Below are 22,331 nucleotides of genomic sequence, written 5' to 3'. Positions count from 1 at the left end.
CCAAAAGACCACAGAAGGCAACTAAAGGTTAAACAGCTTCACAACATCCAATCAAGAACAATCAAATGAGAGGAGGATGTCTACAAGGGACACCTTAATGAAGAGAAATGTTGAGGATTTAGAGCAAGGTGCAAACCACTGATTACAGTCAAGACCAAGAAGGCCACGTTAGACTTTGCCATAAAACATTTAAAAGGTTTGGCACAGTTCTGTGAAAGATGAAACCATAGTTAACTTGTACCAGAAGGATGGCAAAAGTGTTGAGAATGAGAGAAACAGCTCATGATCCAAAGCATACCACGTTATCTGTTTAACATGGATGTTTTTGTACCTCTTCAGACTTTGAAATTTGCCTAATTCAGTCTTCTTGCTATTGTTCCTTGTTTTACATTTTCACATACAAACAGCATTTTGGAAACTTTATGAAGGGTTTTACATGACAGCAGTGATATATTCCATTTATTTCCCTGGTGAATAATTAGCTAGCAGAACTTCCCCAGCTAGTAGTTACAAGATTTTAAGAAAACTTGACATCTGCCTTTGAGCTTGAGGTCAAGGTGACTGAGATTCAAACTTGTCTGAGATTTTTAGTAGATGCACCTATGGTATCAGTTTCAACATGCTATGTTGCCTGGTTCTCAACTTATTGCAGTCATAAAAATGTCCGCCCTCATGGCAATACCCCGTCAACCTTTATGGATTTGTCTAATATTAAAATTTACTTGATGATCTGAAATATATAAGTTTGACAAATATGGAAAAGTGATCATACACCAGGAAGGGGGGAAAATACCTTTTCACAGCAATGTATATTGTATTTGACTGGCTGACAAACTTGATATCTGCTCCTAGAGGGGGGGCTTTCTCCTGCTATAAGAGCCTGCTATCATGTGCTTTCCTCAATCGAAAGCTTTTTGTTCCCCCAGGGTTAATGTGTCTGTGGGATGTGACAAATCTGACACTGACATGTAATTTTGACTCCTGAGAGCAGGGCCTCCTCTATCTGCTCTGCATGTGGCAAATAGTGTTTTTAAGGACTACTGCATAATGCACAATGTGGTGCATTTCTGCAGTTTTTCAGACATTCTGGATAATCAGTCAGTTGTCAGTTTATGAAACAAGTCTCTGATCTGAATTAAGGGACTTGACTGGGGTTTAACAATGGCGCTTGATAAGCTGCCACACCCACCAAGACCATCAGGAGAGTACAATAAGCATTACGTAAAGGTAAATAGGTTTTTTCTTTAATAAGATTGCCTATTAATATTTCATGATTTTATTAGCAATTTGCTATGAATTTGTTAAGAATTAATTGTGCTTTATTTCAGCTGCCAGATAACAGGTGAGGAAAATGCTTTATAGTTTATAATGTTTTTTATGCAGTTAAAATGGGCTTTCAAACCCTCCTTACCTGGAAGGCAAATTTTTAAAATACATGTAAAAAGAGAGCAAAAGTGTCAGAGCTATCGTTTGAAAATGTGTTTATCACAGATGTTACTTCAGGCCTTCAGGCTAAAAAGCCATTCCAAATAAAGGATTTGAAAGGTTGCTTCCTAAAATGCTAATTTTAGGCCTTCTGGACATCTTTCATAACCAGCAACTGTACAAATGCAAAGCACTGATAGAAAATGTTACCATCAGAATATCACCGCCCCAAAATTAATATATACAGTAACTAGTAAAATTAGCAGTAACTACCATAAAAATCATCAGGTTGGCTTCTTATATCAATATTCTATTATCTTTGCCTCAGTTTCATACACAAAGTAATTTGGTTTCAGCTCAGCAAACTTTTTCTTTTTCATTCCTTTTGCAGATGTTAACATTAGCCATCTGCCTTCATGGCTTTGTTGTAGTTTCAGCAACTACAAGTACAATGTTGCTCAGACATTAAATCAAGGTTTAACCTCTGAATAGCAGCCAATAGGGATGGGTATCGAAACCCGGTTCTTGTTGAGAACCGGTTCCCACTGTTTCAATTCCTTGGAATTGTTTGCCATTTTTGCAAAAGATTCCCTTATTGATTCCAGTCGCCCCAAATGACGTCACCACGTTGCGGAGCGTCATTTACCTGGCAGGAAACATGGCGGCTCAAACGCTAAAAAGTTTGGTTATACTTTACGAGAACGGATGACAACAGGGCAACTTGCAATACTTGCAAAGTAGATATTTCACTTAAGGGAGGAAACACTACGAATATGCAAAAGCATTTGCTCACAAAACACGCGATAACCTTAAATGAATGTCGTGTTTTTAATTCTGCTCCGGACTCGTGAATCTCAACGCAGCAGCAGCGGTAACGTTTGCACGTCCTCTCCCGTTAATGCGGCAGGTAAATAATCAACTAACAGTGCATATTATGTTAGCGCGATCTGCCTTATTACAAAACCTGCCATTACTGTGCGCTGCATTTAGGTGACCATGATGAGAGAGACAGACAGAGTCTGGCTGGCGCTCGCTGGCAGTTGTCGCTGCAGTCTACCGTTAGCGTCTCCTTTCAGGCCAGGATAGACGAATGTCACCGAGCAGTGACTAAGTTTGTGGTAAAAGGTTTGCACCTATTTGCCACAGCAGATGCCCCCGAGTTTCGGTAAGTGAATGTGTTTAATTGTAGGCAGGGACATTACTGGATATTCTTGTGTAATTGCTACAGAATAATTTATGTTATACTTTGTTATTGCTACAGAAGAATATTTATTTTTTTGTTTTACATTTACAATTTTTTTTCCTGGGGACACTGTGACACCCCATTGAAGAGCCGTAGGCTGTGGATCTCTTAAGATCTCACTGTTGGGTTTGTAAGGCCATGTTACTCCTAAATTTCTATCTTGTTCAAAGAGAAGATATAAAACAAAGTTCTAAGCTAATCGACCTTAGTGTTCTCCTTTTTTAAAAAGAATTGATAAGAGAATCGATAAAGAATCGAATCGTTAAACAGAATCGAAAATGGAATCGGAATTGTGAAAATCTTATCAATACCCATCCCTAGCAGCCAAGATTCGGCTTTGTGTTTAATGTGTAAATACATTCTACGGCAGTAGCTCTTCTAAAACTAGACTACTGTAGGTTTGATAAGATCTAAAACTTGTCCCAGTCCTAAGAAGAGAGCGAAGCCTATATATGAATTTGAATACATACATATGCATACTGTATAGGTGAGTTACTATTTACTTCCTACTCAAGACTGGTTTCCTATATTCTGCAGATACTGGGGCTATATCTGTAAATCTCCTGGTATAGTTTCTATAAGCAGTCAAACTAGGTTTAAGGGTTCCACATTCAAACGCTTGTGTCTTCACGCTAAACTCTGCAGTCACTTTCATTCCACACCAATCAACTTCACTACTAGAAAGACAAATGCAAGCAACTTACCCACAATGTGAGAAGTCATGCTGATTCAGCAGGTAGTGTAGTACTAGTAGTATTAGTAAACTCTGATGTTAAACATCTGTTTAAATCAAATGCATTTTTCCCTTACATGCTTTACCAAACCGATTCAACATTCAACACACCCATTGCTGCAGCAGAAGAGATTATATGAAATATGATATGAAATCCCATTGAAAACAATTCTTGTTTAAACCGTCTACAATTCTTGCCTGCAGGGATGCAGGTGAGTTTAGCTCCACCTCTTTTAAATGTGACTCACCAAGATTTCATTCCTGCCCAAACACGACCTGGAACAAGCTAGTTCTCCTGCAGCATCCTAAGTACTTCATGCTGCACAGGCTGGAAAACCTGACTCAAAGTCAAGCAAACCAAGCAAAATGGAAGACAAATTTTGGAAGACGAAGTTAATGCAACCCCAACCCCAGTTAGGTAACTGAAACATAGCCAGTAGGTTACACAGTGCAAAAACGAAAGAAAAAAGAGTCACTCATTGACATAAATATGATGTTAGCAATAGTGTAAATGTGCATGTCAAAATCAGCCCAAAACTGCACCCTATTCTATTTGGCAATGCATAAAAAGATGATTAATGTTGTAACGATAACCTATTAAAAAGGTATTTAAAGTGGCATCACATGTTCTCCCTAAAACCGCCAGTGGGTATATCCTCGATGCAGAACACATCGTGCTCAAGTCCCTGTACCCAATGCAAGAAAATATTCTTCCAGACTCAGTTAACAAGTGTTGAATACACCCAACAATCACACATAGCTTGAGCTATTTTTAATGACATTCTTTTATCATTACACCTTCAAATATACACAAAAAATGACTTTCACACTCTTATTTTACAAGATGGCCTGTCATGGGGGCGTTGGGCTTACATCATTCCTTCTGGACATGGTGTAGCAGCTGGAAACTACATAACTGGAAAAACATTTACAAGGCTTAAAAAAAACACAGTGTTCTAAATGTGGGGAGTAAATGAGCTAAAAATAGCTCTGTGAAGAATGAAGTCAGATTGGACCCAATAAGTTAGGGGAGGCAAAAGAACTGAGGTAGGTACAGAGAAAGAACCACATATGAGCATGTTGAAAAGTCCAAAGATCAAGAGTCACGAAGATGTAGAGAAAAAAGATCTGAGAGTCACTAATTTTAAAAGAGTCCCAATCAAAAATATAAGCTGCAAGAAAGAGAATAAGGAGAGTGGTGGATCAGGACTGAGAGAGACTATTAAAAAATGTGAAATAAGAACAGAAAGATTAAGAAAAGTTATGGAAAAATATGAACAACAAGTGTCTTTTTAGATATGTATTACTATACAAAACAAATATGGTTTTGCAAGTCTTGACAGATGTGTGGTTAAAGTGGGCTATTAATTTTTGTGCTGCAGTCTAACATTGCTTCCAGCTGATGTCATGGAGATACTCTCTCAAAAAAATGTAACCTTGTAATCGTGCCAGCATGCTCATAATGCAACACACATCCTTTTTTCATTAAACACTCGAGCAGATGTCAGTAAAGGTAAGTCTTGGTTCTTCAGTAAATGGAATATCCCCAAACGGCTCACATATCACTAAATACACAAACTGCATTTTTGGCACCTGTCAGATAGAAAATAAAGCAAAGCTACATATATATGTGGTGAAAATTCTAGTTAGTTACAGCTGCATTATTGAAAATGGAAGAGGAGATGGAAGAGGTCCTGGGTTCAAATCCTGGATAAACCCCCAAGTTTGCTGGCTTGAGGGACCTGACACATTAATCAGACAGACGCCACTGGGGTCAGAGCTAAAACAGCCTGTTCTTAAATTCTTAAACGAGACTGACCAGGAGGTCGCTGTTGCATTGATAAACCCCATCTACCAGGAACCTGCAAGACAACACAGGGAGACAAACAGGGCAAAACAACAGGGACTGTCCAATGCACAGGGCCATGACAAGGACAATGGAATGGGAGATAAGGACTTCCTTAGCAAGTGATGTTTAATAAACCTTTGGATGCTTAATAATTCTGGGTCAGTCTAAGCAGGCATCCCTCTCCCCACCCATCTCCTCCAGCGCCTCTCTTCCAGGGTTTCCCTGCCTTGGACATTTCCAAAAGACCTCCTCTAGGAGATACGCCAGAGTCATCCTAGTCAGATGCCCAAACCACCTCAACCTCAGAGAGAGAAGAGATGGAATAAAGAGCTACAGGTTGGACTTGAACCTGGGGCACTCCTCTCCGGCCACCGAGCTAAAATGGTACCCTGTTCTTGGATTTTTTTTTTTAATCTGATTTTTAAATCTGAAATATGTACATGAAATTATCTGTTTTTCATTTCATGTTGTAAAATGTTTTCACATGGTAATAGGTTTGTGTTATTCAAAGGTAATGGACACTAAGTGCAACCTAAATTGATTGGTTTACAGTCCGGTGAAGTCAAACTCTGGTGCTAATGGTTCCCGTGATGTTAGGTCCAAGGCAGCATTGATAAATTCACATTAAAATTATGATGCTCTGTCACTTGCCAAGTTTACCTCTGGACTTTTGTTTTTTAAACTGGCAAAGGTCAGACGATGGTCAGCTATGGTAGCTTCTATAATATTTGTTAAGATATTACAGAATGCAGTTGGGCAAACACAAAGAGCAATAAGGCTTTGATCACACAAAGAAAACATCTACCGAAGCTTGAAGTACACATTTTTATGTGCCTTATTTGTAAATAAGACATTTCCCAGCTCAGCCACTACACTTGTTCTTTGGCCCATCCTCCTACCATAAATTGATAAATGTATATAATAACTTTTTTTGTGTTTTATTTTTTTAAATTCTACAACTTACATCATAAGCAGATGACTCATCGTTACATTTTTTAAAATCATAAACCAGAGATGAAAAACTTTAAAATGAAGTGGCTCACCAATTGAAAACCAACTTGTAACGACAGTCTCAGTGCAGTACTTTGCTTAAGACGTTCATGAATGCCCTGAGATACAGTGAGTTGATGTGCGCGCAGTGTTTATTGCCTGCCTGCACCACCCTCCTGCTCTTTCCCTTCAGAAGACTCTTTGCAACATGACTCATGTCTCAAAGTGAACAGCGGATCGCTTTCCGTAGATTAAACCAAGCATGACCTCAAAAAGAGTGGTAAAAGTGAAACAAGATGTTGCCCACAGTGGACTGACTGTGACAAGGTCATCAAACTGCTCCCTTGAGTGAGACTGAGGCCAAACAGTTAATATGTTGCCACAGTGACTGAAATCAGGACTTTTTTTTTCTTTTTACTCTTGCATGACCTCAGACCAGAAACAATGAGCACTTACTCATTTTAGGTAAGAAGCACCACAGTAGTTCCAACAGCCTAAAGCTAGGATTTTTTCTTTTTTTGAAAAACCCTTTACTCTTGTTCTTGTAGAAAATAATTTCATTGTTCAGTCAGAAACATTACACTGTAATCTGTACTGGAAATGAGACTGACCCTGCAGCAGCATGTGAACATTGTCAATATCCAGGGGGATGGTCCCCTGCTCCAACAAAGCATCTCTGGAGTAGAAGTCTGACGACATATTCTCATCCACAGACTCCCGGCAGCATGGCACTGCTCTAAAAAATACAGAGGAAAAAGAAAAGCATCAATATTAGTGCCTAAAAGATCTAAAGACTAAACTATAAAGATCTAAGTCTAAAAGATCACACTTTTTCCAGCTGGTGCCAGTCTGAGGAAGCTTGTACCTTAACTTTATCGCCAAAAGTTTCTATATCTAATATACATGTGACTAAAATCTTCATAAACGCTTAAAAAATTAAGTCTTATGTATCAGTTGTCCCTTTTTGTTGAAACAGTTAGTGATAACAGAGAATGGGGCAGGTTGGACTATTCGTCCCTTTCAGTTAGGTGTAAATCCATTGAGTCATTTATAATACACAAGCAAGGCTGATCAAATAATCATTAAAAAGTAAAAGATAAAATCTTAAAAATCTAATCTTTAGCACCGTTGCCTCACAGCAAGAAGGTCCTGGGTTCAAATCCAGTGGAGTGTGGCGTTTGCATATTCTCCCTGTTTCTGTGTGGGTTTTCACTGGCTTCCTCCCACAGTCCAAAGACATGCTGTTAGTGGGGTTAGGTTAACTGGTGATTCTAAATTGACTATTTGTTGAATATATGTATGAATGAGTGTCTGACCAGGGTACGCCCTGTCCATCTGACTTTAGCCCTCCCACAACCCTGAACTGGATGGATGGATGGATGGATGGATGGATGGATGGATGGATGGATGGATGGATGGATGGATGGATGGATGGATGGATGGATGGATAGATAGATAGATAGATAGATAGATAGATAGATAGATAGATAGATAGATAGATAGATAGATAGATAGATAGATAGATAGATAGATAGATAGATAGATAGATGGATGGACCAAGTTGGAAGATACCACTGTGTGTTGTTATAAACAGTGTCTCAATCAGTCTGATTGCTGCAAATATACCAATACTCTGTCACTTGCATGTAGTGCTACAGAGTGGTTGCAATACCGCTGCCATAGGACATGACAGAAAGGACCACTGATCAGCTACCATGCAAGACTCTCCACCTCTCCTGAGTAATCTGCAGACATCTCAAGGTAAAGGGATGATTTCTACAGAGAACAACATGTGGAGTTTCACAATGCACTTTTTTTTATAAATGAGACCCCAGGACATCTGTTGGATTGCTGTGGATACTCAACTTCCATCCATCCAATCGCTAATACAGCACATAATCGCAGATGGGCTGGAGGCTATCCCCGCTGCCATACAGCAAGAGGCAGGGTACACCATACAGAGGTTGTAATGATGTTCTCAATCATTTCCAGTCATGTTTGGATAAACATCTGTGCATTCAAGCGCTTCTGTTTCAGCAAAAGCGTGTGTGCTGCTTGTTGCTTGAGGCTAATTATTCATGTGCTGTAACTGGTGTACGAGCATGCACCCAAACCCATTCAGACACAGCAGACCTTTGATATTTTGGGATGTGGATACATTTATCCAATAAACATGAATTAGTGGTAAAATTATATTTAAGATTGGTTATTATAATAATTATTACTATTTCTGGTATTATAGCCATTGCATCAACACAAATAATGATAATGGTGCAGCCAGGAGGTTTGTGTGATCAGAATTATATTGTTCCAGTCTGCTGCTGTGTATGTCCACAAAACATTTGTTTTATGACAAACAGACTGGCAGTGAGCATGTCTGAAATACAGTCAAAGAGGAGTTTATCATCTTTTAAAGTGCAATGAAACACTGTCAGTATAAACTGAGTGCAATGTGAAGTGCTGGGCCGTGTTCTGTCTTGTTCATTCTCCCTCTAGGATATGAACAAGCGGACTGAGAGAAATGTATGACATTTAGACATCTTTCCAGAGTAGCCTGCCTAAACAAATCAAGCAGTGAAAAATAAAAAAGCCCTTTGATTTGATTGTTTTTCTCTGCAGATAAACACAACTGACGTGATGGTCCAGGAGAACGGACAGGTGAGCGAGACTAAAATACAACAGTGTGAAATAGTGCCAGCACTCACCAATATGTCAGAGCAAATGTCAGATGTGTCAGAGCCAGATCAGATCAAATACAAGCAGCTCACGTATTGTGACCTGCAAGTGCTGCCAGAAGAATGTGATTTCACTCAAAGTGGCAACGTCAAACATTGGAGCCACTTGGCAATATTTCTTGTATGCTGCTTCCTATGTGGCAAGCACCACTCGTGTTTTCCTCCCAGAATCGTTAATGGCCAAACAAATATGAATCCTTAATAAGCCAGAAGAAGTCAAACTTATGGTTAATTTCTAAAAAAAACTAATCAAGTCAATAAAGACTCTGGTTGTACACAGGAACACATTAGCTCTGACAAATTCTATTAAAAGGGCTATTTGCAAATATGACACTACCAGTGCTATAAAGTGTGTTGGCAGTAGGTAGGTGAATCCTTAGTAACTGGAGAAGATTGGTGCAGATAAAGTAAATAAAAACAAAAAAAGCAAAGAAAGTATTTTTATACTCTTGACAAGCTGTTGTGATGTCAGTGCATGAGAAGACTCCTTACTGGTTACTTGACATTCTGACAAGTGCAAAATACCAGCAAACTATTTAAAGCACCATAACTAATAATAACATCAAATTAAATCATTTGATAAGCTAGCATTAAACAAATATTTGCCCAAGGTTACTCGCAGCTGCACAAGCAATAAGAAGTAAGCAGCATGTGCGGTTTCTAAAAACACACTGAACCACTAACATCCATTGTTAATGTGACCCCACAGAACCATGCTCTGATAATGCTACCCTGCCAAGTATGTGTGCATATGTGGACTGCTATAGCACAGCATTTGAGCTATCCCAAGGCTTCGTGTCAGCTGCAAAACGATAGATCAAGGGAGGTGAGAGACAGAGAGAGAGAGCGGTATATAAAATATATACAAATATTTACTGCAAGAGATTACAAGAGATAGTAACTAATGGGAAAATGTCAGGGGATTCTTACACAGGCATAATTTAAAAGAAAGGAATACAGCTTTTACTGCTGTGTGTTTTTCACTGTCTGGATCTAATAAATACAAAATGTATGAGCTTGTTAACATGTCTATTGAGATTTCAGGGCAACAACAATAGAGTGCTACACTCATGCATGACTCATAGTTAAGCAATCAAATCACACCGTCCATTAAAGTTGCATCACAAAGTGAATTTTACTTGCTGTCATTACTGAGTAAAGAGGTAAGCCTATAGCGGGCAAAGGCACATTATCAGAGAGTCACAAGTCCCACTGCTCAGCTCTAATTGTAGCAATGAGACAAAGGGCAGCAAAACACATTACACAGTGCTGTGGAAAAAGCACAGGGAGGGGTCACATCACGAAGCCAAAGCACTGGCGTTACATGCTTGTTGCATGTATTTATCCAGATTAATAATCGCATAATTAGTTAAAGCGGCCGTCTGTGAGAAAATTGAAGGGCATGAAGTAGTAGAGAGGTATTAAGTCTCCCCAGAGCGCCACAGCAAAAGTGATTTAACAGTCCAGTTTATTCGTGTCAGACTTACAAGTGCAACCTTAAATAAAAGCTTTACCCAAGAAAAACACAAGCAGTAAGTTTCAGTAGTAAGTGTATATGTTGTGCTAGAGAATCCAACATGTATCAATCAGTAAATTAAAAAATAAAAATAAAATCCTACACATAGTTTTAGTGCAGGATAAAGCATGCAAAATATCCTTCATTTGATGAATGAGCAAAATGAGCACTTTGTCTTACAGATAACTGTGCCCTATTCAGGACTGAGAGAAGAGGCTGTCTTCAACCTCAAAGGAAGCACTAAAAATGCAACAAAAAGTATTCTTGACTGTGGTGCAGATGAAAGTAACACATTAAATAACCTAAACCACTGAATCATTTTGTCAGTGGAGTTTGTACAAGCCTGTGTTACACTGAAAGCCTTTCTTCTGCTCTGTTTTCACGCTGTGTCCAGACTTTCAAACAGTAAAAAATTGACCATATTTACCAAAATCTTTCAAAAAATCTGTACGTATTTGTTCAGATTTCATGTCACCCCTGCACACATTCCCCATATATTTACAAGGTATTCATATTCATTTTTAAAGCTGAGGGATAATGGATTAGTCATTGACAATATATGCTAGAGAATGTTAGCCTTCAGCTTCCACAGCTTTATGCCAACTGAAAATATCTTGGATGTGAGAGTTGAACCATGAGCTAAGGACTGGTTATGGTAAGACTAAACAAAATTACCATTCAAGAAACAAGAAGCTGTTAAACCTGACTTCAGTTAGCATAAATTAAATGAAACTAAATTAAAATCTATAAAGATACCAAAACAAAATCATTTCTGTGTGCAAGGCTAATACCTGCCTCTGGCTCCAGGATCCTACTTCTGTGTCAGTCTGACAGTACTGCTCTGACTAACCACAACAAGCTGGAACGGAACTAAACTGACATGAACCACAGACAAATCAGTGATATCCAGTTTGTACAGTAATTGCAAACAAACACCTGGGAAAACCACATCTTCCACATTCCCTCACTAGAGATTTGACTCTAAAGGGAACTCTCCCTGCCACTCACTTTTATCTCAGTATCAATGCCGTGACTCTCTCTGAAACAACACCCTACTCTCACTGCATTTCTTTAAATGATTTCCAGCTGGTCTTTGTGCTCTTTGTGAGAGCCCAAGGAACAAATCAACAGCGACAGTGTTGCTGAACCTGTCACACAGAGCTTTCACAGACACACCCTGGGTGATCAGATGTTAGAAAAGGGGAGAGGTAATCTATGCTTTCATTCGACTAAGAACACACCACTGATGCCAATATGGGGCAAATATCTTGAAGGCGGACCTACAGTGCAATATATTTTGACACGCATGGCATATGCACAGTATCACAAGGTTCATACTACACTGAGGTCTTGATTGAGTGAGGTTAGTAAGGTAGTTTCTCTTAGATAGAAGATTTCTATCGAGTATCATTATCTATGACTCCACTACCAAATGGAAAACAAAGACACTGAACTCTAACAAGCTAACAGGGAAAACATAAAACTCCTGTTATTTATTAATGTTCTGCTAGGGCAGAAAAATGGTATCACATAATTATTCTTCTAAATAGCTCAAGTTAGTGAAGGAAATAGGGTTGCATATTTTTTACAGAAACAAAACTAAATGTTATACTACCCTACATACCACTGTAGGGATTTTTAATCCAGGGTGCTTAACAAAATGATTCTCAGCTCAACTTCAATTATCCTACCACCTGCAAGTGGGCTGAGTTAGAGCTGCTCACATGTTTTAGCAGAAAGGAAATGTGAATTCATATGACGACATTGTTGTAAAAGCATCCTAACCAAAAGCAATATCTCTGGATTTATATCTTAAATACAGAACAAACAGTCCAAATTTATAGCGTGATTCTTGGTATAAATACAAATCTTATAGTGATCTTTGGTAACAGGAAATTTTTCACTCATAGACAGATAAACATGAGGTACAAAGAAGAGGTGGCTCAGTTAAAGTGATGACTGAGAGAGACACTGTGTCTGAAAGAATCCTTCAAGTCAAACTATTGAGAAAAGTCACATCTGCTAACTGTAAGAAGAAAAAGCCTTGTGGGTGATAAGGCCTTTAAATGACATATAAACTGTAACTCATAACAGTCCTGGGCTGATACATATTCAGTTTACATCAGTCACTTAAACGTAGGATAACTTCAGTTAGCAACAGGAATTTGTTATTCTTACTAAACTGATGCATTGAATTGTTACTAGACAGGCTACAGTTCAGAACTGCTTACATATATACATCTATATATGTAAGATATATAGATGTATATATGTGAATGTAAGAAAAAAAATCCCAACCACTGTACATTAACTTGTCCTATCACTGTTGTCTATAAGTGCTACTAAGTGAGCTGGCTCTCACTGCAGGAATGTGAGATAGTGTCACTGTTATGAAGCTGTTGGGTCCCAAAAATAGCAGCAAGGAACATGTGTGTACAGCTGAACTGAGATCAGATCAGTCGAGACGTATAATGAGTCCTTGAGGAAGACTAGAGGACTTTTTAATAAGGCAGATAAGAAGCCATGGGTCTGCAGGTTTAAGAAGAATATAATGAGAAGGCACTCTCCTCACACACACTTAGGAATTGCATCGGGTGACAGCAATACCATTACTAATTATACTCAGGGTCAATTACAGCTGCGTTATGTAAACTTCACCACCTAAACTGCAGTCAGTAGTCAACACATTTTTTACAGCTGCACGTACTGCCTGTTCTTCAAAATTTCATAGAGATTTACAGAAAAAATGTTAAAAGTTGGTTGTACTTACATACAGTAAAAAGTTGTGTTTTGGGGTAAAGATGAAGGTCCAGGGACTATTGAACTGCAATGTGGGAGAGCAGATCTGGTTCTGTTGTAGTATGTGGAAATGAAACCTGAAGCACTGTTTGACAGATCTGGAAGTTTGCAGCGCTCCACTGGACTGTCACCCGAGAAGTCAGAGCCATGCCGGGGCTAAGTAGGAAACTCTGTGGGGCACTAAAAATAGAAACCAGCCAGGGTTCAGCTCACCCACCTCCCTCCAGTTTGGCTCTGATGGCTGTCACCTGGGTTAAAGGTCCAGCTTCAACATGCACATATATGCTCATGCGCATGCAAAACTGACAGGTCCTTTCTGAGGTGTAGCCATGCATGACCATACAGTGTAAATGAAAGAAGGAACATATTTGAGCTAGAAGTTACATAAACCTAGCAAAATACGAGCTACATAGCACTATAGGAGACTAATGGTATGGTAATGATGTGATAAGTTTCTATTATACATCACAGATCCAGTAATTATTTAATAAAATTTATGGAAATACACATGAAAATGAAACATTCTTTTTATTTAAAGGAACATTTGGCTGTTCACTTTTTCACATAGATTCAGCTCAGTGAGTAAGAAACACCACATTTTCCACTGATGTACCGGGATATGGTGATATTGCGTGATCTCTTCGTGATCTACTAGCTGATAAAATGTGATTTTCCTCATGCAGTGCTTTTTTTATGGTAAATATACACACCTTAGAAGTTAAGTTCTTCATTTGGTATTACAGTTTTGTTTACTGATCTTTATGTTATGAGTCTTTTCGAGTCTTTTCTTAGTTTTATTGCTTAATTTGTTTCCTCTCTGTTTCCTGTCTAATCCTCCCCTAGGTTTATTAATGTATCTGCGTTTCTCACACCCTGTTTTATTTTGGCGGTCACTTGTCTTAACTGTCTTGTGTTTAATTTTACTTCCACTCCTGTCTCATTGTCTTGATTGTCTGCACTTGCTTCTTGTTTTCCCCAGCTGTGCCCACTTCCTGTTATTGCCCTTCTGTGTATACATAGAGCAGTCTTCCTCTCAGTCCTTTGTCTCAGTGGCTGTTAATCTGTTCTCATGTGTTTGCTGTTATGCTAGACTGAGTTAGTCTTTTGTTTTGTGGACTGCTTCAACAACCTTATGAAACACCGGTCTAGAAATACAGCTAAGGTCCACTCATCTGACATTTGCAAAAGATTGAACTGGATATTTTAACAGATGTACTGCAATACCAACATCTTTCCCCAATCAAGTCATAGTTTTTATGGATACAATATTTTCATTTAGTTTCAGCTAATCATACAATGAGAAAATAATTTCAAAGGATTCATCTGCCAAACCACTGCATGAGGAAAATCACATTTTATCAGCTAGTATATCACTGTAAAATGGCATAACTCAGTGAATGATTTGCATTCAAATCGTTGAAAAATATTAATATTATATGTGAGCACCAGAGGTCAGCACAACATCATCTTATTCCTGTCAGGGCTGCTGACGTCTACAGCCAAACCCACAGGATTTCATACTTTTTAGTAAAGTCAGCATTTAAAAAACAATCTAGTAACATGTGGCAATGTATTTCAAAAAAGCTCCAGCAGATTCATCAATTTAGATGTTTACATTGATTGATTGATTGCATGGATTTGAGTATTGATTACTGGGAAAGCATTAAGGACATGGATGGGCTGCTTTTATTACCCTTCATTTTACCTACATAACCAAACAATCCATGGAAATAAACAACATACTTAAATAACTCCCCATGATAGTCTGTTGATCTGTTTGTTGCTTCAGATATTTAGCACTACTGCCACTTATTATCTTTAGGTCATTCCTGGAGATAGGAGATTCCTCAAGATAACAAAAGTCCTGAGTAAACTGGACAGAAAATGTTAATAAAGATATTATCTTTCTTTTAGAAACTTACACAATCATTGGATATCACAAACAGAAGCAAAGCTGAGTGATATGCCAGACCTAGGATTTTACTTTTTATTTAGGATTACTCATTTATCTATTCTGCTCATTTTTACAAAAAGCAATTATATTTTTATTTTCATGTAAATTTCACAATTAAACACCGTTGAATTCAAACATTGGCAAGAAATCCTAATAATGCTGCCATAATAATAATAATAGCTGTGACACTATCAAAAGCTGCAGAACAACATACGTGGGCTCAACTACTGGCTGTAATAATATCTCATTGGGTTTTTACATGTTTGCACTTACAGAAGCTTCTTTTCTCACTTGCACAAACACTCACATGCATGCTGGCTTCAGTCTCTCTGCACTCACCCTTATATAAGACACTAGCCTTTGAATTTGATTTGGTTTCTGCTTATTTCCCAGTTATTTTAGTCAGGACGGGTTAATAAAGAAGATGAGCATCCTTGTAATTAAATGACAAGAAAATGAAGCTGGAAACGTTCAGTATAAAATAATTACATAAAAGCTGGATTGTGGAAATCTAGGCTTTACTCCCTTTGTACTGAATTACAATTAACCTCCACCAAAGTTATCCAATTACATGCATCCTGTTATTCTACATCCTGCACATTGTTCAGTAAGGCTAATTCTTCATGACAGCAAGGAGAACAGAATGTCTGTGAACCTGTCCCTGACTCATCTTCCACAATATTCTCTCTAATCTAGCTTTAATTGCTTGGCCTTAACTTTCAAGTCGACTTCTACAGATTCATTTCCTGAACTACTTCAGTTCTGCGCCAATGGCTTCACATGCCGCTCGTAGGAGTACCCGGCGATGGTAATTTCTTGATGAGGCAATTCATCCCCTTCTACATGTCTCCACATCTTTCTTCTCCTCCTCCTGTCACTGACTCCTGGGAGGGCTGACGTATTCTTTCCGTCATAATTGAGTGAACCGTGTGGTAGAGCCTGTAGACTTGGCCAAGTTGCTCTCTAGAGTGGTGTGATGAGTGTCACTAGCAACAAAAACGGACAAAAACCCCCCCAAAAAACAAAACACATGACACAAAAAAATGAGAATGAGACAGTAGCAGGGTAAGGCGGATAGCTGTGGAGGAGCTTATGGGTGAAATAATTGCAGTCGGCATGTGAGAACAGGAGCAGGGTCTGTACCTGGAGCCAGCTAATTGAGCCTGAATGAGTAAGTGTAGACACAGGTAGGAACTGCATTTGAGTTTTGTTCCCCTTTTCCGTGTGAACGACTATGAACAAAAGGGCAGACGCCTTCCTAATCAAGCTAATGGAGTGGGAACAAGCTGGTGGCTGAATTCGATGGGCAGTGACAGGTAGAAGGGCCTTTGGGGGATTTACAGAGTCAGGAGGAGAAGAGGCAGACTGAGGTGAGGTTTTCAGCTGCTGGTTGGCAGGACGAGGGGCCGATATAAAGCCTCGGCTTGTACTGCCAGATCCATTAGCAGATGGTTCAGGTCAAAGGAACCATCAGTGACAAGTACTGTGGTTCATGTTATTCATTCAGTCCAGCCAAAAAATCATTTCACATCCGAGTATTAAAAAGTAAGAGTGGCTGCTCATTAAACAGCAAAAACCTAAAACAGATGCTTCAACGTCTGCTTGAAACCAGACTGCAACTGCAATTTACAGCTGAGATGACCCTTCAAAGGAGACAGCCACAGTGGTGAGTGCATGCAGGATTATTTTCTGAGGTTTAACTTCCAGGATTTTAGCTCTTAACTGTGTTCAGTCAAAATAGCAGGACCTTTTTGTTTTAGTCCTGAACGATAACCAGGAATGTCAGAGATTTACAGATTTGCAATTTAACAGTTTATTGGTGACAAGTCCAGAAAATAATAAATAACAAATAACTTAATTTGTCTAACTCTGTAGTTTTTAACATGTTGCGTGCTTTTGGCAGACAATGTATCAAATGAGAGGAATTACAAAATTATCAAAATTGAAAAATTATATTTTTAAGGATTAAAACTCCAATAATTTCTTGACCAGTACTGGACCATACTTCTATTATAGAGGAATGCAGGTGATTTAATAAAAAACAGAGACCTGACCGTTGCCTGACACTGTCCTTAGCTGTGTGTTCAGGTGATGAATGACACACTCTACAATACAGCTATTATGGGCTTCATTCCTAAAACATTTGCATAAAAAAAACCCAATACTACAAAGTGATAACTAAAGAGGTATCATCTCAGCTAAAGCACACTGAGAATAAACTCATTTAAAGTCAAGTGCTAAAGAAAATGACTTGACTGGAAAGTTCAGGGTTTTATTACATTTTAGAGGCGGAATGTCAGCAGAGACACGATGTAGAGCCCTTTTCCTGCTTTTATTTGCTCTTTGAGTCTCCTGAATGTGTCCTGGTTGAGGTACAGAGGAATGGAATGGTTATTCTGAATATTATTATCAAGATAGGAAATACATTTAAGGTCATGTAAAAACAACATTGGATAAGGTGGTCAACAAACTGTACTTAAGATTTATAGTAAACACCTATGATTCCATTTCCATTTTAATTGATTTTATTACAAGCTTACAAATAACTGGAACCAAAAAAAAGTGCAGTGGGACAGCTTCACATCGATATGCAGAGGCCAGAATGCTCTCACTCTAAAGAAATGTGTTCATGCATTTCGGGAGTCAGCCTCCTCGCTTTCATCAAGTATGCCCTCACAAATCCTATTTAAAGCCTTCTTTAAATCACTCCTCCTTCTTTACGTCCACAAATCCTTCTCTTCCTCAGGAAGCCTGCTGTGGTTCTGTGTTGCTTTTTGCTCGGGATCTCTCTACAGTCCGACAACATCAGCTGTGTGTCAACCATCAACCTGCGGCGTTTCATTGGCTGCGCAGTCCGGGAGTTCACCTTTCTGGCCAGGAAGCCCGGCTGTGGGAGTCTGCACATCACCACTGATGCCTGCTGGGGGCGCTGTGAGACCTGGGAGGTGAGGAGAAGGGCCACTGTACCAGGCACAGACACACAGGGAGGATAAGGGGGATTGAAAGAATATGATTATAGTACGAGGTGATATAACTCACAACTTTACTCAAAATTAAATTATCAGCATAGATTTCAAGAAACAAAAGATGAACAACATGGTTTAGGCAGTTAAACACAGAGAGAGGCAGAGACAGATGAAGTGAATACTGTAGATACAGAGATGGAGAGATGGGTGATCCCCCCCTGGAGAAAATTTGTTTTTGCTTTCTCCCAAGGTCAGCTGCAAGTGCAAGCAGGGATTGAGCTGCTACACAGACACATAGAGGATGAGATGGTGAGGTAGATATATCTGTGTTAGATGTCCAGGGGAAAAAATACATGCAGTGTTTGCATTACCCTACCAAGATCTAATTATTGTCACATAGTAATGAGTGGCTGTCTGAAGTGAAACTCTTGCATAAGAATGAATAAAGACAGAAGACTTTTGGAGTGCTAAAATTGAGTTAACATTCTGCAGGAATGGGAAGCAGCGTGGAATCCAGAGATTGAAGTGACAGCAGAGGTTTCCTCCACAATGCCTCAAGAGCATAAGTGACACAATTGGATTTCACAAGTCACCATATACTATTATGAAAAAAAGACGCTGTGAAATCTCAAGTTTCATCTGGAACATTGCATTCAGTGACGGGAGGCATTAGAAAGCTCATGATTCTCTCTGCTTTATTACTGCAGCGTAGCCGAGCTTTGTGTTGTTCTACTCTTTGGATCGCCTCAGGGAAGAGCCTCATCTTTTTCTCTGTTCTCCCCCACAGGGAGGTCAGGGCACAGCAGAGGGAGCTGATGTATTGCTTTAGGGAGAGTCTGAGGACAGACACCAGGAGGTCAGGGGTTAAATCTGTGACGTGCAGGTCACGGAACTGTAAACAGTTGCAAAAGATTTGCATTAATTTGTGCATTCTTTGGAAAATAGAATCAAGATAAACTTTTGTCATTTTATAAAGTATTCGAGGAACACTGAAGGTGTTTAATGTAATGTGATGATGTGTCACAAATGTCCCATCAAACACAGCTTGGAATATAGAAGCTAACTGGAGCAGCTTTCTTTGGCAAGCTGAAAGAATTATCATTAATATGAAATGATAAAGTAGGACATAACTGTAAAGAAAACCCAGCCTCCTTATTCATAGATGTTGTCAACATCTTAAAATACAACAACAACACAGGTATGGAGCAAAAAGAACTAGACTGCATTTGTATGAGGCACACAAAGACTTTAAGTTACACTTATTGCAAAAACAAAGTACAAAGCCACACATAACCTTCACCAGAATGAGACACATCAGTAAATCACAGCAGCACTCAGTGATAGTTTGGCTTCCCTTTAAAAACAGGTGCATTGATTAAGTCTGCATGTTAATTGAAGGAGGGGATTGGGCCACTGGTCCAATCAGTCATAGTGGAATGCAGGACCAAAAACCAGCAATGAGGATGAAAGGCAGGATGTGGAACATATGCAGTCACTAATCAGGAACATGGGCTTGCATGCACTAATTAGCATACAAAACACTCAGATATGTTAGTCACAAGGAAGGAAGAGGGAGGGTAACAACCTTGACAGTTGGAAACACATTATTTGTTATCCAGTTGAGAATGAGAACAGAAAAGCCTACATGAATACATGGGTGCTGCCATATACCAGTATTTTTGTGAGTGTGTATATATAGTATGCATATGATAATGATAATACACTTTTATACATACCTATCAAGACACACAAGGACACTTTACAAGTGGTTAAATACCATAATCACAGTGTGCACAGTGTGTGTCTGCCTGTATATAGAGTCTGTTCCTACTGCCTCTGAGTTTAACTATCTATACTTCTGATTCATGGTTTCTGGATTAATTATGTTAGTTTCTCTTTGCTTCAAGTCTGTGTTCCTCATTAAGTTAGATAATCTTTAGTTATCATGTTTTATGTTTCCCTTTTGTCTCCCCAGTCAGTTATTTTTTTTCTGTCAGTGTGTCATCTTCACGTCTCGGTCCTTGTCTGAGTCTTTGTTAATTCCTGTTTTATTTTGAAAGTCCCTCATCTCGTGTGTGTTGCGTTTAGTTTTGCGCCCCCTTGTCTCGTTACTCTGATTTCATTCAGCTGTGTACCCTGGCGTTTTCAATCTCCCTAATTAGATTGTGTATATATATTGTCTGAGTCTCTTCTTCCTTGTGTGTCTCCAAGTTAGGTTTCTCTCTTCATTATTTCGCCTTGTGTTATGTTTCTCAGCAATAAAGCTGCTTTTTTTTGAGCATTTGGCTCCAACCCTGCCTGCCATACAGTGAACCCTGACAGTATTACAACAAAGTGATAAATAAATTTAAAACAAAATAAATTTATTTTTATTTTTTTCAGAAGCCAATCCTGGAGCCTCCCTTCATTGAGTCCTATCAGCGGGTTTGTACTTACAATGAGACTCGGCTGGAGACTGTGAAACTACCAAACTGTCAGCCCAATGTAGATCCAACATACACCTACCCTGTGGCCTTAAGATGTGACTGTGGAGTCTGTCTGACCAGCACTACTGAATGCATAACTTCTGTGTGAAGTCTGAACAGGCAGAAATTTGTTTATGTACACTTTTGGTAATAATTACACACAATACTGCTTTAACTGGAACGTGTCACTACGCCAGGAAATGTTGTTTGCTTTTCTCCTGACTCAGTTTATTCTTACACCAAATATAGACTTGAACTGAATCTGTTGAGTATTACAGATAGTAGCAGATAGATTCACTGCATACATTTTGCTGACTTATAATCTCTATTTTTTTATTATATAAAATAGAATGCTCTTAGTTTGGCTACTACATATCTAAAAAAAAAAAACCTGAGATATATCACTACTGAAATATGTTACCAACTTCACTTGGCATTTTTTCTTAGGAGCAAAGCAATTACTGTAAACCTTACAATGTGTAATTGACATAATTAAATGGGTGTTTTTTTTTAAAAATCTGTCTTTAATGGATGAATAATGAAGTGATCACTTATTAGCTTTTAATCAACCTGAGCTTTTAGCCCAAGGGTCTGCTGGAGAGGTAAGGGCTTACTAAGTGTTCTTATTCATTTGCTTTTCCATGAGAACTGGGTGTATTAATAGTCTCTGAGTGCTCACATGTGTTTTGGAGTGCAGGACCATCACTCTTTCCACAATAAAAGCATGTTTTCTTTCCCCCTCTGTTTCTTGTCATTTGGGTTTGTTCGGATTGTAGAACTTCATGTTTATGCTTAAATTGCTGCAAATCTGGCTTTTGATACAGACATTACCACCAGGGCAGAGAGTTGTGTAAAAAAAATAATAAAATAAAAATATTAAACTTTTATAAAAAGCAAATAAACCAATTTTATAATTTTAGAAACAGTTTTAAATTCTCGTCCTCATAAGAGACTTCAATATAACATTCTTTGGTCTGTCTCACAAAAACTTTACAAACAAACACGGTTTTCATAAAGAATGAAAACACTAAGCATGTTCAAAAATGCTAAACTAGTGTAAGATGTATATAAAAATACAAAAACTTGCTGAAAATAATGTTGAAATTGAAAGAATTCTGTTGTTTTTTAAGAAAATGTATTCTTACTTAGAAACTGATGCTAGAAACCATGTTTCTGGGTGTTCCACTTCAGATGTAGTGCTGCTTCAAGGGCAAGAATCAGCTACTCAGCATTGATTTTCAGTGTTATCCTCTGAGTACATAGATGTTTTAATAATGTTGCACAGGGAAGATGTAATGATGAAACCTTCATGTGGTTCTTTTTAGAATCACACAATGTTCCAGCCATTTTTTTTAAATGATGGGGGTGGTGGTGGGGTCACCTTTGCCCAAACAGACCCTCAAAAAGTGAAGTGGCTTATTACAAAGGTTAGTTATTTAAAATATTCATTATCATTAAAATTTTATATTTAATTTTATATTCATTACTGCATTAATATATATTACACTCTTTCTGTTAGTCAGGAGACTGAGACTGAGGAGTCTTGTTAGAAGAATAAAACCTGTGACCTTCAGCCACAGTTATTGTAACTGACACTGTGTCACTTAGTGCAAAGATAATCTTTGCTTTCTATTGATTGTGCTCAGTTGTTAGAAG

General features: G+C 38.6%; 2 protein-coding genes across 2 annotated transcripts in view; one reads left to right on the top strand and one right to left on the bottom strand.

Annotated features, from left to right (window-relative positions):
• syne2b (spectrin repeat containing, nuclear envelope 2b) overlaps positions 1-6,939 on the bottom strand; it is a 144,122-nt gene extending 137,183 nt beyond the window's left edge. Inside the window, exon 1 of the mRNA XM_065472070.1 lies at positions 6,852-6,939. Coding sequence (XP_065328142.1) covers positions 6,852-6,939 — 88 coding nt within the window. The remainder of the gene's footprint in view (positions 1-6,851) is intronic.
• A 1,938-nt stretch (positions 6,940-8,877) lies between these two features.
• On the top strand, positions 8,878-20,784 carry gphb5 (glycoprotein hormone subunit beta 5). The gene is made up of 3 exons (XM_063497669.1): positions 8,878-8,898; positions 18,040-18,189; positions 20,593-20,784. Exons 1-3 carry the CDS (start codon positions 8,878-8,880, stop codon positions 20,782-20,784), a joined length of 363 nt encoding a protein of 120 aa, XP_063353739.1.
• The last annotated feature ends 1,547 nt before the right edge of the window (positions 20,785-22,331 follow it).

The sequence above is a fragment of the Pelmatolapia mariae genome, linkage group LG16_19 (genome assembly GCF_036321145.2).
Source record: "Pelmatolapia mariae isolate MD_Pm_ZW linkage group LG16_19, Pm_UMD_F_2, whole genome shotgun sequence".
Lineage (NCBI taxonomy): Eukaryota > Metazoa > Chordata > Actinopteri > Cichliformes > Cichlidae > Pelmatolapia > Pelmatolapia mariae.
This window is presented reverse-complemented; position numbering and strand designations above follow the sequence as displayed.

Coding starts and splice junctions, on each gene's coding strand:
- gphb5 (XM_063497669.1), top strand. CDS start 8,878: ATGGTCCAGGAGAACGGACAG. Junction 8,899..18,039: donor TGGTCCAGGAGAACGGACAG/GTGAGCGAGACT, acceptor ATCTCTCTACAG/TCCGACAACATCAGCTGTGT. Junction 18,190..20,592: donor GGCGCTGTGAGACCTGGGAG/GTGAGGAGAAGG, acceptor TATTTTTTTCAG/AAGCCAATCCTGGAGCCTCC.